At 37.7% G+C, this 16,352-nt stretch overlaps 1 protein-coding gene across 2 annotated transcripts in view; it reads right to left on the reverse strand.

Annotated features, from left to right (window-relative positions):
- SEC24A (SEC24 homolog A, COPII coat complex component) overlaps positions 1-16,352 on the reverse strand; it is a 45,390-nt gene that overhangs the window by 15,631 nt on the left and 13,407 nt on the right. The window contains exons 4-14 of one of the 2 annotated variants that reach the window (XM_039485150.1): positions 15,583-15,660; positions 15,066-15,232; positions 14,032-14,204; positions 12,016-12,118; positions 10,930-11,056; positions 10,418-10,527; positions 8,670-8,782; positions 7,102-7,220; positions 3,255-3,310; positions 451-657; positions 5-125 (exon numbers count right to left, since the gene is read on the reverse strand). In XM_039485150.1, coding sequence (XP_039341084.1) covers positions 5-125; positions 451-657; positions 3,255-3,310; positions 7,102-7,220; positions 8,670-8,782; positions 10,418-10,527; positions 10,930-11,056; positions 12,016-12,118; positions 14,032-14,204; positions 15,066-15,232; positions 15,583-15,660 — 1,374 coding nt within the window. Of the gene's footprint in view, positions 1-4; positions 126-450; positions 658-3,254; positions 3,311-7,101; positions 7,221-8,669; positions 8,783-10,417; positions 10,528-10,929; positions 11,057-12,015; positions 12,119-14,031; positions 14,205-15,065; positions 15,233-15,582; positions 15,664-16,352 lie in introns of both variants that reach the window. The other variant, XM_039485149.1, reaches the window with a different exon arrangement.

Genomic DNA, 16,352 nt, shown 5'->3' on the forward strand with positions numbered 1-16,352 from the left:
TTACCTAATGAAGCCAAGTCAGAATACTGTCCACTAAGAAGAAACAAGTCAACTGCAACCTGCTGCCCTGAACAGTCCAAGGCTAACTTCTTATAGAAGTCGGTGGATGGTGTAAGATGTATGTCCTGTTAATACAAGGAAATAGAAGAAAGGAGTCCAAAAGGCACACGCTCCTGTGACCTAATTTCAGGGATGCTCACTGCATCTCTCACACTGACTTCAATGGCTGTTCTGAGCGCTCAGTATCTTTCAAAATCAGAGCATTACTCTGTGTTTATAGGTTTTCTTGTTAGTAACATTTGATTAATACAGTATAAGAATGTCAGCTCTCACAACAGAACTACAATAAAACTAAGATAATCCAAACCATGCAATTCAAAATGTATATATAAACTCATGCAACAGGATTGTAAATTTTCATAATCTGTGTTTAAGAGTGTTTTTTGTAACCTTTGCAGATGCTCTTTGGTTAGGTTCTTCTCGGGATTTCAGTGATCCCACTCCTACAGATGGAAGCTGTGTCTGGAAGACAGAAATTCGTCCACCAGTGGGAGACATCAGTTTGAAGGCGGCCTGCAGCGCAGGTCCTAGAGCACTCTGTGTTTCCAGGGACTTGGTTAACATCTGTGGCAAGGTCCGCAGCAAATCTTGAATTAGCTGGTATAAAGTAAAAAGTTACTCAGAATTAAAACGTTTCAGAAGGGATTTCTCCTGTGTTGCACAGGCTACTTATTATGCATGTAACATTGAGTACTGCAGGTATTAAAGAGATAAATTAAATACATACACAAAAAAGTAACATTTAATACCTTAAAACAAGATGTGAGGGTAGTTTGCTGTTTTACAGCACCCAGCCAGCATTGAGGTCTCTTAAAATCTGGCTATCTGACCTCTACTTTTTCACTTGAAATTTAGCATTTCCAAAACTGTAGGAACTAATCTAAGAGTTATTTTGAACATTTTGCCTCAGATGACCAAAACAACTTTTCAAAGTTAAATAATTCACTTTTTCCTAGTCTGTCATTTACTACTCACATTCAGTGTTGATACACACATGCTCCTCTTTGAGCAGAGTGGATGTATTACTCTCATCCAACAATGCCTGGGAAGAAAGTCCCAAATCTGCTCCAAACTAATTGAAGGTATGTGAACTGCCACCATAACCAAGTGTCCATGTGTAAGTACTCAGGTTTTACCTAGTGACATTCTACAGTATTCCATAACCTATCGCTTCTAATAAAACAAGATCCCTAGCACAAAAAACTAAGAATTCAATAAGGCAAAGCTTGCCAACATTTTAAGCAGGGCTGTCAAGCGATTAAAAAAAAACTGATTAAATCGTGCGGTTAAATAATAATAAAAGACTATAAATATTTTTGGATATTTTCCACATTTTCATATATATTGATTTCAATTACACCACAGAATTGAAAGTATATAGTGCTCACTTTATATTTATTTTTTATTACAAATATTTGCACTGTAAAAAACAAAAAAAATAGTATTGTTCAATTCACCCAATACAAGTACTGTAGTGCAATCGCTTTATCATGAAAGTTGAAATTACAAATGTAGTGCTACTTCTTGTTCAGCCAATCGCTCAGACAAACAAGTGTGTTTACATTTGCAAGAGATAATGCTGCCCGCTTCTTGTTACAATGTCGCCTGAAAATGAGAACTGGAGGTCTCATGGCACCCAGCATTGCAAGGTATTTACATGCCAGATGCGCTACAGATTCTTATTCCCTTCACGCTTCAACCACCATTCCAGAGGACATGCATCCATGCTGATGATGGGTTCTGCTCAATAACAATCCAAAGCAGTACAGACCGACGCATGTTCACTTTCATCATCTGAGTGAGATGCCACCAGCAGAAGGCTGATTTTCTTTTTTGGTGGTTTGGGTTCTGTAGTTTCAGCATCATAGTGCTGCTCTTTTAAGACTTCTGAAAGCATGCTCCACATCTCACCCCTCTCAGATTTTGGAAGGAGATTCTTAAACCTTGGGTCGAGTGCTGTACCTATCTTTAGAAATCTCACATTGGTACCTTCTTTGCATTTTGTCAAATCTGTAGTGAAAGTGCTCTTACATTGAACATGTGCTGGGGCATCATCTGAGACTGCTATAACATGAAATACATGGCAGAATGCGGGCAAAACAGAGCAGGAGACATACAATTCTCCCCCAAGGAGTTCAGTCCAAATTTAATTAATGCATTTTTTTTAAACGAGCATCATCAGCATGGAATCACGTCCTCTGGAATAGTGGCCAAAGCATGAAAGGGCATATGAATGTTTTGCATATCTGGTGCATTAAATTCTTTGCAATGCTGGTTACAAAAGTGCCACGTGAACGCCTGTTCTCACTTTCTGGTGTCGTTGTAAATAAGAAGCGGGCAGTATTATCTCCCATAACAATAAGCACACTTGTTTGTCTTAGCGATTGGCCGAACAAGAAGTAGGACTGAGTGGGCTTGCAGGCTCTAAAGTTTTACTTTTTTTTTTGTGAGTGCAGTTATGTAACAAAAAAATTCTACATTTGTAAGTTGCACTTTCATGAAAAAGACTGCACTACAATAAAAATGAATTAAAAATACCAGTCTTTTGTTTATCATTTTTACAGTGCAAGTATTTGTAATAAATATGAAATGAGCACTGTAACTTTGTATACTATGTTGTAATTGAAATCAACATATGTGAAAATGTAGAAAACATTCACAAATATTTAATAAATGTCAATTGGTATTCTATTGTTTAACCATGTGACTAAAACTGCAATTAATCACGATTAATTTTTTGAGTTAATCGCATGAGTTAGCTGCAATTAATCGACAGCCCTTATTTTAAGTTATTTCACCTAGTAAGAGAGACACATTGGATTTCCTTATCTTTAAATAAAGAGACCTAAGATATTTAAAGGCCACCATTAACTTGAAATGTAACCAATTAAAAGTGATTTGGCAATTCTCTGCTTGCTTATTTGTTTTTCTAAAGAAAGATGAGTCTCCACAGAGAAACTAGCTGACTACACAGGGGAAACAGCAACACTAATTATATACAACGCAATTAAATGCACAAAGTAAAACTGAACAAAATATTTCCATTTAATTCAGTTACAGTAATTTTTGTAATAAAAGTAGACAAGAAATTCAGACAAGTGTGATAAGTACATTATTTCATTAAGTACTGTACAAGTTATCAAAGCACTTCATATTGCCTGAATGTCACCTAAGCAGTTTAAGACAGGTCTTACCTCTTTGTTTTCATTTAAGTTTACTAATAAGTTCTCTGGCATTGGTATAAACACATCTGGAAGAGCAGAAAAATGAACTGATTAAAGCTATCTGAAAACATTTCAGCTAGTTTTCAGATCAGTCTGGGTCTTATTCTGCCCTCAGTTATACCTGTGCAATCCCTTGTATTTCAATTTGAGATACTGATTATTTAGCATGAAAAGAGTAAAAGAGGATAAGAGCACGGCCTGTAAAATAAAAGTATTGTGAAAAACTATCAGGTGCTCATGTTTGTATTATTTACCCTATCCAACACTATGCAATGAAAGGTCATTTTAAATTAAATGGCAATACAATTAAAAGGGAAAAAAAAACCTTTTAAGCCTCATACAGCCACTTAGGAATTATATTGAGATCAACAGTTTAAACAGGAGTGTAATACAAAGTTTACAAAATTTTAGGAGTTAAACTAGAACGCCAGGAAAGTTGACTTCATGTTTCAGGTCATGAACAGATCACCTGTTAAGGCCACTAAAGAAGCCCTACTACAGCATTGTACAATTAACTTTAATGGGCCTTAGCTGAGATCCTAGATACATTAAATAAATTTCACTGTTCTTTGAAGCATCTGGTGCTGGCCACTGCTAGATGAATTAGTGATCTGATCTGGCGACTCCCAGCATATGTGAACATAAGAACAACTATACTAGCTCAATATCCTGTGTCTGACCATGGACAGTACAGGGCAATCATCAAGTGATCCATTCCCAGCTGTCCAGTCCCAGCCGGCGGCAGACAGGGTACATTTCCAGAGCCCAGGCTCAAGCCTGAGCTTAAATGTCTACACATCAATTTGTAGCCCTGCAGCCCAAGTCAGCTGACCCGTGCTAGCCACAGCCTTTTTATTCCAGTGTAGATGCACCCCCAGAGGCATAGGGACACAGAACTTGGGGTTGCTTCTTTGACCATCTTGGCTAATAGCCACTGATGGACCTATCCTCCGTTAATTTATTTAATTATTTTTTAAACCTAGTTATACTTTTGGCCTTCGCAGCATGCCCTGCGGTAACAAGTTGACTGTGCATTTCTGAAGCGGCACTTCCTTTTGTTTATTTGAAACCTGCTGCCTATTAATTTCACCAGGTGACTCTTACTTTATGTGCTATGTGAAGGAGTAAACACTTCCCTATTCACTTTCTCCACACCATTCATGATTTTATAGATCTCTACCGTATCCCTCCTTCGTCATCTCTTTTCTAAACTGAGTAGTCCCAGTCTTTTTAATCTCTTCTCAATGGAAGCTGTTCTAACACCCTTAATCATTCGCCTTGCCCTTCTCCAATTTTAATCTCTCTTTATTGAGATAGAGTGACCAGAACTGCATGCAGTATTCCAGGAGTGGACATACCATGGATTTATACAGTGGCATTATGATTTTTTTTTTGTTTAATTTTCTCTCTCTTTCCTAAGGGTTCCTAACATTGTTAGCTTTTTTGACTGCTGCTACACATCAAGCTGATGTTTTCAAAGAACTATCCATGATGGTTCCAAGATCTCTTTCTTGAATGGTAACAGCTAATTTAGACCACATCATTTTGTATGTACAGTTGGGATGATGTTTTCCAGTGAGCCCTATTTTGCACTTACCAACACTGAATTCCATCTGCCATTTTGTCACCCAATTTAGTAACTTTGCAGTCAGTTTTGGACTTAACTATCTTCATTTTGTATCCTCTGTAAATTTTGCCATTTCATTGTTCACTCGCTTTCCCAGACCACCTATGAATATGCTGAACGGCACAGGTCCTAATACAGATCCTTGGGGGAACCCCACTATTTACCTCTCTCCATTGTGAAAATTGAGCATTTATTCCTACTCTTTGTTTCCTGTCTTTTAACCCATGAGAGGACATTCCCTTTTATCCCATGGCTGCTTAGTTTGCTTAAGAGACTTTGGTGAGAGACTTTGACAAAGGTTTTCTGAAAATCTAAATGCATTATATTGACTGGATCACACTTGTCCACATGCTTACTGGCTCCCTCAGCGAATTTAATAGATTGGTGAGGCATGATTCTCCTTTACACAAGCTGTGCTGAGTCTTCACCAATGTATTGCGTTTATCTAATTGTCTGATAATTCTGTTCTTTGGCATAGTTTCAACCAATTTGCCTGGTACTGAAGTTAGGCTTACCAGCCTGTAATTGCCTTTTTAAAAATTATTAGCTACATTAGCTACCCTCTAGACATCTGGTACAGAGACTGATTTACATGGTAGTTTCATACCACAGTTAGTACACCTGCAATTTTATTTTTGAATTCCTTCAAAACTCTTGGGTGAATACCATCTGGTCACGGCAACTTGTTGCTATTTATGGCTTGGGTGTAGGAATCTCCCCCATATCCTCTGCATTGAAGACCAATGCAAAGAATTCATTTGGCTTCTCCATGATGGCCTTATCTTCCTTGAGTGCTCTTTAACATCTCAATCACCCAGAGGCCCCACTGACTGTTTTGCAGAATTCCTGCTGCTGATGTACTTAAAAACTAATGGCAAAAAAAGTGTGTGTGTGTCCTTACCTAGTTGCTCTTCAAATTCTTTCTTGGCCTGCCTTATTATAACTTTACAATTGACTTACCAGAGTTTATGCTCCTTTCTAATTTCCTCAGAAGGATCTGACTTCAAACTTTTAAAAGATGCTTTTTGGCTCTAACCGCCTCTTTCACTCTACTTTTTAGTCATGGTGGCATGTTTTGGGGTTTTTTTATGTGGAGTATACATATAGTCAGACTTTTGTACTAGTGACCCCTTTCACATAGCAAGCCTCTGAGTGTGACACACACCCCCTTATACATTAAAAACACTTTTTATATATTTAATACCATTACAAATGCTGGAGGCAAAGTGGGGTTTGGGGTGGAGGCTGACAGGTCACGACCCCCCATGTAATAACCTCACGACCCCCTGAGGGGTCCCAACCCCCAGTTTGAGAACCCCTGATATAGTCTGAGCCTCTATTATGGTGTTTTTAAATAGTCTCCATGCAGTTTGCAGGCATTTCGCCCTTGTGATTGTTCGTGTTAATTTCTGTTTAACCAGCTTCCTCATTTTTGTGTAGTCCCCCTTTTTTAAGTTAAATGCTGCCGTAGTGAATTTCCTTGACATCTTTCCCCCCCACAAAGATGTTAAATTTAATTACATTATGGTTATTACCAAGCGTTCCAGCTATATTCACCTCTCAAACCTGATCCTGTACTCCACTTAGGACTAAATCAAGAATTGCCTCTCCCCTTTTAAGTTCCAGGACAAGATGTTTCAAGCAGTCTTTTATGGTATCTAAAATTTTTATCTCTGCATTCCTTCCTGAAGTGAAATGTTCCTAGTCAACATGAGGATAGCTGAAATCCCCCATTATTATTGAGTTTTCTGCTTCACAGCCTCTCTAATCTCCCTGAGCATTTCACAGTCATTGTCACCATTCTGCTCAGCTGGTCGGCAGTATATTACTATTGCTATATTCTTATTGTCCAAGCATGGAATTTCTATTCTTAGAGATTTTATGGTACAGTTCAATTTAAGATTTTTACTATATTTGACTCTATTCTTTCTTTCACATAGTACCATTCCCCCAACAGTGTGACCTACAATCACTTCTATAAATTTTGTACCCTGATATTACCATGTTCCATCGATTATCCTTATTCCAGCAAGTTTCTGCAATCTTAATTATGTCAATACCCTAATTTAATGCAAGGCACTCTAGTTCACCCATCTTAGTATTTAGAGTTCTAGACTGTGCCAAAATAGTATGTCAAAATCATTAGGTGGTATTTTATAAAAACTCAATTTAGATGTTATTCTTACATACCTTCAATATCTGAAACTATTAGCATCTGAGGCTGAGAGAGACCTTCCTGGAGACTGTAGAAATGGATTGTGCTGTCAAATGTTATAAAGCCTATTTTTGTTCTAGTGTTCCCAGGAAGCCTAAAAATCAAAAACAAAGTGTTCAGCAAGTCGATTTTAGTTAGCCTACACTGTTCAAGTGCAAATACGTTCTCTCAGAGCTATTACAATGACATAAGGTAGAGGGACATTTTATTCCTGCTGGGAAATATAGCTTCTGCAATATCCATTGCATCATTCTCAGGCTAATGCTTACACTCCCCCCTCCCAGTAGTTAGAACAACTGCAGTACTGAAATTTGTTTATGGCTTGGCTTTGAGCTACTTTACAGCAATAAATTGACACTACTTGTGTTGAGACTTACTCTAAATCAATGTTTTTTCAATCTTTTTTCATTTATGGACCCCTAAAAATTTTTTAATGGAGTTGTGGCCCCCTATGGAAATTCAACCTGTCGTCTGCTTGGGGGAAGCTCCCTAACAATCCCTCCCCGCCTCCCACAAAACACCTGTTCCATACTCTTCCCATCCATACCTAACAACCATCCAAGTTCACACCCAGGCTCCTTTCCAGAAATTTATATCCCTCTCCCTCAGCTCCTCTGTTACTCCTGACTCCCCCAAGCCTTTGCACTGCTTCTGAGGGGTGTGGGAAATACGGTTCTGTATTGTAGTTTAAATGAATTATTCAGAGTTCTGTATTAATATGCCTAGTAAGGAATCTATTTGTCAAAAAATATTTCACAAATCTTTTTTGTTGTCTGTATTGTTACAGACATACTTGCTGATAGGTATTTTGAAATAAATCACCAAAAAAATAAATTGAAACTGGTGTGATTATATTGTGTTATGATGAAAAATAAAATATATGCAGAATTATAAAATACTGTGCACACAATTTTTCATTTTATTTTTTTGGTGCTGAATTCCCCCAGGAGTAAAAGATGTAAAGCATTACACAAGTTCATAGTGGGAATAGCTACAAACTGTTACCTGTGTGCATGTATGTATAGACACATTTCCCAGACCTGAGGAGGATCATTGTGTAAGCCTGAAAGCTTGTCTCTCTCACCAACAGAAGTTGGTCCAATAAAAGATATTAACTCACCCAACTTGTGTCTCATGCAAAGCTTTATAGACATGCATGTGCATTTGTTGCAAGGAGTGCACACTGAATTACTGTTTCTAAAGCCATAGTCCCAAATCTTTGTTCAATGCAAACCTATGATATTCTTATGCATTTTTTGCATTATTAAAGCAAAACCAAGAAATTGTATAATCAGACTGACAGCTACATTTTAAAATTAGGGGTTTAATCACTGCAACTACAATTGATAAGAACTGAATTTAAGGCTAATTCCTATGCAGTACTTTGAAAATTTTCCTCTCTGGGTCATACATGGACTGAATTAAAATCCTGTTCATATAACATTAAACTAGTTTCACAGATCACAAAAAAATATTTCCACAAAGAAAATACTGGAAATATAAGGAAAAAAGATTAAATTCTGAGACAAGAATCAAAACTTACAAGTCAAGATTGTCTAATAAGGTCTTGCAGACTGTATTCAAGTATCCTGTTTCTATTGCATTGTGGGAGACGTCAAACACAAAGAGATACACAGGAGGTTGAGGTGGACGTAACTAAAAAAAACCCAAGAGATTTTTAATGTCCAGTGTAATTGAAATTGTTAGTCTCAGTTTATTGGTTATGTTGTAGGTTTACATTGCATCACTCAGAACACATCCCCAAAACTGAAATCTCTCTCATTTGTGTAATAGCAGACAAATAAGCAATGATAGTACAGTAGGAAATACGGAGGAAAAACATATGGGATAAATTCTAATCCTTGCTAAAGTGAAACTGTGAGATCAAATTTGACCTGAAACTGATGTTTGTAAAAATAAGATTTTACAAAATCCAGAGTCAACAAGAATATTCCCATGTAATTTAAAGATTACCAAGGGACTTTTTTTTGACCACTCCACAGCAATATCTGTAACCCAAACAGTGGAGCATCCTGATAGCGTATGAGAGTCTGATAGTAATCCAGAAGTGACTAGTTATCATCCAAATTGAGATAATGCAAGGAAAAAAATATATAAGTAACTATGTTAGCTTTCAAAGTATTAATTTTAAAAAACCTAAGATATTTTGAACAAATTAATTTGTACTTCAATGTATTTGATTTGATGTTGTCCCTTTATCAAGCTGTCTTCCCCAAGTTCTCAGAACTGGTATTTTCCTATCTAGATGACACATAAGTTACTTTAAAAAAGTGCAGACACAATGATACATTTCATCATCATTAGTTTAGTTTAGCTGGTAATGCTTAAGGAGCAGATTCTGCAACCTTTATCCAAACACTCACTGAAATCAATAGGAGAACTCAGGTGAGCAAAGGTTGCAGGACTGGACTCTTGGTCTATTACCAAGTGGTTTTAGCACAAGTATATCATCTTAAGTACAGTTTAAGCCACAATAATGACAAAATTTTCCAATATTTTTCATTACAACAATATTAAGAGCTAATATGAACCAGAAATAAAGATTAACATTTAGAAGATGGAACCACAATTTATATATACACCTCTACCTCAATATAACGCTGCCCTCAGGAGCCAAAAAAATCTTACTGCGTTATATTGAACTTGCTTTGATCCACCAGAGCACGCAGCCCCGCCCACCTAGAGCACTGCTTTACCACGTTATATCCAAATTCATGTTATATCAGGTCGCGTTATATCGGGGTAGAGGTGTATTATTTAAGAGTCTTTGCCTTAACACGCCAGGCATGTTAACAGAAACTAGATCATGGCGTCCTATGCCAGAGGTTTTCAACTTAGGGGTCCTGAATACATCTGGGTTTTGTGAGAGTATGAAAGAGACAACAACCATTTCTTTATATTAGAGGAGTGAGGTCCAAAAACTTGTCATAATTCAAGGTCAATACAAAAAAAGGTTCAGAACCACTGCCACCTACAGTTATAACTCCAGAAGATGACAAAATTGATCAATCTCAGATGCACTGTTGGTGAGCACAATCAAATGTGCTCATCTACCAAAAACAGAAGTGAAAGCAATGATTGTGTGCAATTTTTCTTGATATTAAGTCAAGAAAACATTATGCTGAAGTTGCAGTACATTAGTATAAGAAACCCTGGGTGTGAACACATGCAGACACCATGAGGGTTAAAAAAAATAGGGATCTTTCTGATTGAAGCCCCTAGACATTAAAGCAATATATAAAAGTTTAAGAAGAGGAAACAAAACCTCACCATGTATTCGGAGGGAGCCATGAACTCAATAGTAGCATTTTGAACTTCAGGTCTTTTATGAGGTTCTCCATATACTCTTGTCACAGGATTGTACATGAATTCTTCAGGAACTATATAAAATGAAAATTATAACATTATTACAATTCACACTAACGTACACTAATATTAACTGTGCTAGGATTTAGCACAGACATGTCTGAGTAACCACGCTATATCTGCAGTGAGATACTGTGTAAGAGGAAATGTATAGGGGGTACTAAGTAGGGCAGCAAGTTAGTACAAAAATATTTCACATTTGGAGATTGTTTCAAACTCAATGAAGCTCTTTAGTGATTACGTCCTGGCCCGTAGTGGAAGAGTTCCTACATCACACACTCCTGATCTGGGAAGGACCAGACGTATAGCAGCAGACCTCAGATGTCAAGATAAAAATGTATTGATGGAATACTGGTAGAAGTCAAATTCAAAAGTTGACATGAATGTTTAAGTGGGCTCATTGGTTTAAAACCTACCATCATTCACTCTATAACACAAGTTGCACTTCCATCTCCTTTGGTCTAGAAAGCTGACAAAAGGGTTAATATATGTCCTGCAGGAACGACATCTCACAATTGTACTGGAGGTGACCACAGGTAATTGCTGGAAAAGAGGAACTTCTGCTTTAAAACCCCAAAGCAAGATGCTTATGACATATCTACAATAGTAATACTATCTTCTCTGTGCTCTCAGGTTAGCCAGCCTAAATGCAACTCTCACTTAAGAAGCAGGATAGAGGAAGAAAATACCCCTAATCCTCATGGTGCCCCCAAAACATTAACTGTTAGAAAGGCTGGTTAAATTCAGGCTCTAACCTACTTAGCTATGAGTTTCTTTTTCAAAAAAGATGATAAACCTCTCAATCGCATGTCTAATTTTGTATTTTCATTTTATTTTAAAAAGAGAGAACACTGCCCCACAACTCAGCACAGCAGAAACAGACATTATATAAAGATGTATGTTAGAAATTGAAGTCAACTGTGGAAGTAACAGGCTGTGGGACCCATATGAATTTATAGTAATTGAATCCACATTGCCTTCCTTATGACTCTAGTGATCACTTCACCACCACCAAAAAAAAAAAAATCACACTTATCTGGAACAGCAGCAATAATAGCAGATTAAATCCAAGTAATAATGGCTTAAAGGGGGTCTGAGACCATCTGAGTCTCAGTTTTTGACTTAGTTAAGAGTTAGTGCTCAGGGAACTGGAGTATAGGAAGAAATCAATGGCTACAGCTGGTGATTAGGTGACAAGATAAAACTACACAAGCTATACCAATATTAAAATATATTAACTCATTTCATTATAGTTTGAGTGGTGTACTGGACCTCAGCTTCCAAAATCATTGAAGATGAGGCTAGGGACTGTAACAGTGCGGGCAGATATTTAAAAAGATGACACTGGTTTTCATGGAGCAGAAGCAAGGACTAAACAGGTTTTTTCCTGGGCCAAGATTAGCTGAGACATTTGCCTCTTATACAGTTAGTTATCGTTACTGAACTCTAGTACAGGTATAGCTGACACAACAGTATTTAAAGCTTTGAATATTTCATCATACCGATAAGTCTTTGAAAGGATGAAGCAGGAGCCCCAAAGGAAGTTTGGCTTTATTCAACAAGGCCTGAGTTTGAGGAATGTTAGTCAGGGTACATCGGAACAACCTACATGAATGATAAAGGGTTATCTTCAGACTTTCAGAGAATAACATTGTTATTAAAGTAGTACATAGCATCCTTTACATTTTCTTTTCACAGTTGATAGCAATGAATTACTATTTCCTGACAGAATACTCTCTCCAGCTTTATGCCAAATCCCCTGCAACTTCAACCTGAACTGTTTGAATCCAAGGCATAACCATCTCACGTACCTTGTTTTTCCTAAATTGTCACCATATTTTGTATACATTTGGTTGAGTGGAATAAGTATATTGGCCCCTAACACATTCTGCTACAAACAAATACAAAACTTACATACAGGTTACTTAACCTCAAGTTAGACTTCTCAGATAGACAACAAAAAGGTATCTTTGGTTATATGTAAATTGATAATATTGCCAAGGTTTTCTCAGTTAGATTATAGTGGACACTATGTTGCTGGCCTTCTGTTTAGCCTCCCATTTACTCTATTATTTAAAACTTTTCACTGGCTACCTCTGGCACAGAGTTCAAAATGTAAGGTTCACGTTCAAGATTATTATTATTTTTTGCTTTGCCTTACTTAAATGACTTAATTTCTACTTCTACAACTGCCCAGAATCCATTCTGGTTTTGACTTTTGTTTCTTGCCGGTTGTAACTCTTGGGTTCTATCACACCTAAGTGCCTTGAAAGTACCAGGCCTTTGACCACGTTCCCACAAGGTGGATCACAACCCACTCTGGAGATGCACACTACAGACTCATTTTATCAGATGGCTTAAACACAGTTTTGTATTTATTGTGTTTATATTGCTGTAGATAGCGTCATGAAAAGCACTTTAGTTACATATTGTAGCAGGAGAAGGCCTAGTCATTAGCCTTAGAACTGGAGATCCAAAGCACTGATCTTTGTCTAATGGATATGATGGAGTTAGACATGCCTATCTCAAAATATGATACACCTCTACCCCGATATAACTTGACCCAATATAACACGAATTCGGCTATAACGCAGTAAAGCAGCGCTCCGGGAGGAGGCGGGGCTGCACACTCCAGTGGATCAAATCAAGTTTGATATAACGCGGTTTCACCTATAACACAGTGAGATTTTTGGGCTCCCGAGGACAGTGTTATATGAAGGTAGAGGTGTATATATGTTGAGGTGAGTGGAGAAATAATTTCAGCTGGTTAGATAACTAACCAGATCTATAAACTGGAAAAAAGGATTACACTCAAGGAATCCCCTGTTTATAAGAGGAGATGAGGTCACTGATGGGAATTACCCAACTAATCTCATCAAACCTATTTTTAGATCTCTGACAGAGCAAGGGCAAAAGGAGGGATATCGTCTACCAGAAGTGTTCTAAAAACAGGGTTTAGAAGAAGACTTAGTAATTGATATTATCTTATATAAACTACAATATACTTTCATACAAACTTCTAACACATTACAATGTTCCCAGAGAAATTTTTCCAGCAAGAACATATGAACCTTCCTTCTCGCTTCAGAGGGAGAGAGGTATCTGACTGACAGCAATAAAAGCTGCTATGGACTTGCATTTCACTCTCTGATCAACTGAACACCAGCAGTTTTGCTGAACTATAAAAAGAGATTATGAGGAATAGTTTAAGACACGAATAAATCTATATGGCTAATACCTGGAATGTGTCCAGAGCAGTGTTTGCACTCCGGTCTGTACTTTACTCATCTTTTTAAAAGTAAAAATATTAAGCCACTTTTCATCTTTCATTATTTTAATAAAAATGAAACTGCTTTCCAAACAATTACTGGCAGTATCCAAAAAAAACTAAGCAAATATTTCAGGAATGTAAGAATTTTCTATGTTGATTTTTAGATCCTTAGGATTTTTTTTAAAATCTGAGGAATAGTTCTTATTTCCATTTCTTTTGATAAATTATAGCTAATGGGAAACCTTACTCTGGATTACAGTTGAGCTTCTGGATTTCTTCATGCAAGTTTGGGACAGGAGCCTGCAAAGGTGTTGTAGGAAGAATATTTCTTTCTTGAAGAAGGTTGATACATCTCAATCCTTCTGGTTGCAGACTCAGGCCACTCATAGACCCAGTTATGTGATTAGTGCCCAACACAGGCTAAGTAAAAAAAAAAAAAATTAAGTTAATTGACCATATCTGGATGATACATCAATTTAAAAAAATAAAAAATTATTTCCCTTTCAGAATTTTGTAGTTCAAGTATTATTTGGTGTTCTGTTGCAATATACTGGGGCATTAGTTACAAAACAAACAATCTTGTCAACTATCAAGAAACAAGCAGCTTATGTATTATTGCAAAGATATGTACCACCATTCATTTGTTCTAAGACTTCCAAGTTTATTGAATTCCTTTGGCAGTCAACAGGACCCTGGTGTATGCTATTATCCAGGCACACAAATAATCCTATTTTATCTGCGTATGTATGCATTTGCTGCATCAATTTGATTTCAAAGGGAGTTTGATGCCTAAATACCTTTGAGGATCTGTACCAGTGTGGCCAGCTCAAGTGGGAGTACATACAGCAGCATGAGATCTACAATTATTATCTGGGATGGAGCAAGGGGGAGACTTGCCATATCTGTTCTTCTAAACCACACAAACATGAAGTTACTGGGTAGATGCCTTCCCCGGATGAACAACTCCTAAGACTCAGGGTTGTGGAGCTCTGCACTTCTGAGAGTCTAGGAATCCTGACATCCACATCCTCCAAGCCCCACTGACAGTGCTTCAGCCCTTCTACCACTGTCTCTCAGCCTATCAAGTTATGTGGTGATTAACACTGCAGTATAATGCTGCATAATTCAATGTAGCCATGCCACATAAATCAGGGGACCCTTGCTGCAGTCTATAATTATTTTAAACAGGGACAAATCTGTGTATTGCATTCTAAAATAGGTAAAGTGAGCCAAGCAGTTTACAGGACTGAGGCTTTAGTGATAGACAAAATCAACATTTACCTGAGGAAATGGTTGCGGTCCAGCTGGATATTGCAGAGGTGAGGACTGCATTCCCGGTGCTCCAGGTGAAGATGCATTCTGGTAGCCTGGTGGTAAGGTGGGATAAGAATACCCAACATTTCTACCCATTTTAAGATTCTGGGGAGCAGGAGACGGATATGTGGTTGCTAGAGTGGACAAAGAGGATTTACATATTCAAATGAGTTATCCAAGAAATGCAGTTAGGCTGATAGACAAAAAAAATATCACTTCCATTGATATCATGCTATTATGTTGACATTCTGGCCAGGCACTTACTGAAAGGTTTTGGCTGGATTGTTGTTTAAAACACACTTGCATGGATAAGCATGATAAAATGTTAAAACAAAGCTTCAAACACTACAGTCAATTTCCTTGAGATAAACTTACACTGAGCAAAGTATACATATGTTAGAATAACACCCCACCACCTCCCACCTGAAATGGCTTTAAAAATTAAGTTCCTCAAAATTAAAAGTGTTTAATAAGAATGTCCTACCCATGAAGCCGCCTCCTTCTATTGCATCGTAACTGTTTTGGACCAAAGATCCATCACTGGCAGTGGCTGTTGCATCACCTGCTAAAAACAATCCATTAAGAAACGAAGGCTTAAATTCAGAAACCGAGCTGCTTTTCCTCATTTGAAGTTTAATATCAGCAACTGATTTAATATGATAGTGACAAGCTGGAGAACATTTCAGTGTAAAAATCCAAATGCTTGATTCTAAAACATGAAGCAAAAAAGGATCACCTAATGGAAAAAGACCCTGTGCTGGCCGGTGCAACCGCGGTCAGCGGCAGCGGTCCCCGGCCAGCTGGAGCAACCGCGGTCAGTGGCAGCGGTCCCCAGCCAGCCGCTGGCGCCACTGGCCAAGGGCATCCCCCCAAACAGTGCCCTCCCCCAAGATTTAATCACAGGTATTTTTAGTACAAGTCATGGACAGGTTACAGGACATGAATTTTTGTTTGTTGCTTGTTGCCTGTAACCTGTCCATGGCGTTTACTAAAAATACCTGTGACTAAATCATAGGCTTAGGTATAGTTACTTTTAAAAACTTTCCAGTATATTCAGTATCTGTTGCAAAACATAAATTGAAAAGGGATTATTAACATGTATCAAAATAAAAAGTGTTCCACATTGTGGATGAAGCTCAAGGTTAGCATGATTTTGCGCTTACTTTGCTTGTGCACCAGTGATTAAATAGAGATATAGGAATACAGCTTACTTGTGCTCCCCCTGCTGACTCTGCTTGCGCTGAGCACATTAAA

The sequence above is a fragment of the Mauremys reevesii genome, linkage group 8 (assembly GCF_016161935.1).
Source record: "Mauremys reevesii isolate NIE-2019 linkage group 8, ASM1616193v1, whole genome shotgun sequence".
NCBI lineage: Eukaryota > Metazoa > Chordata > Testudines > Geoemydidae > Mauremys > Mauremys reevesii.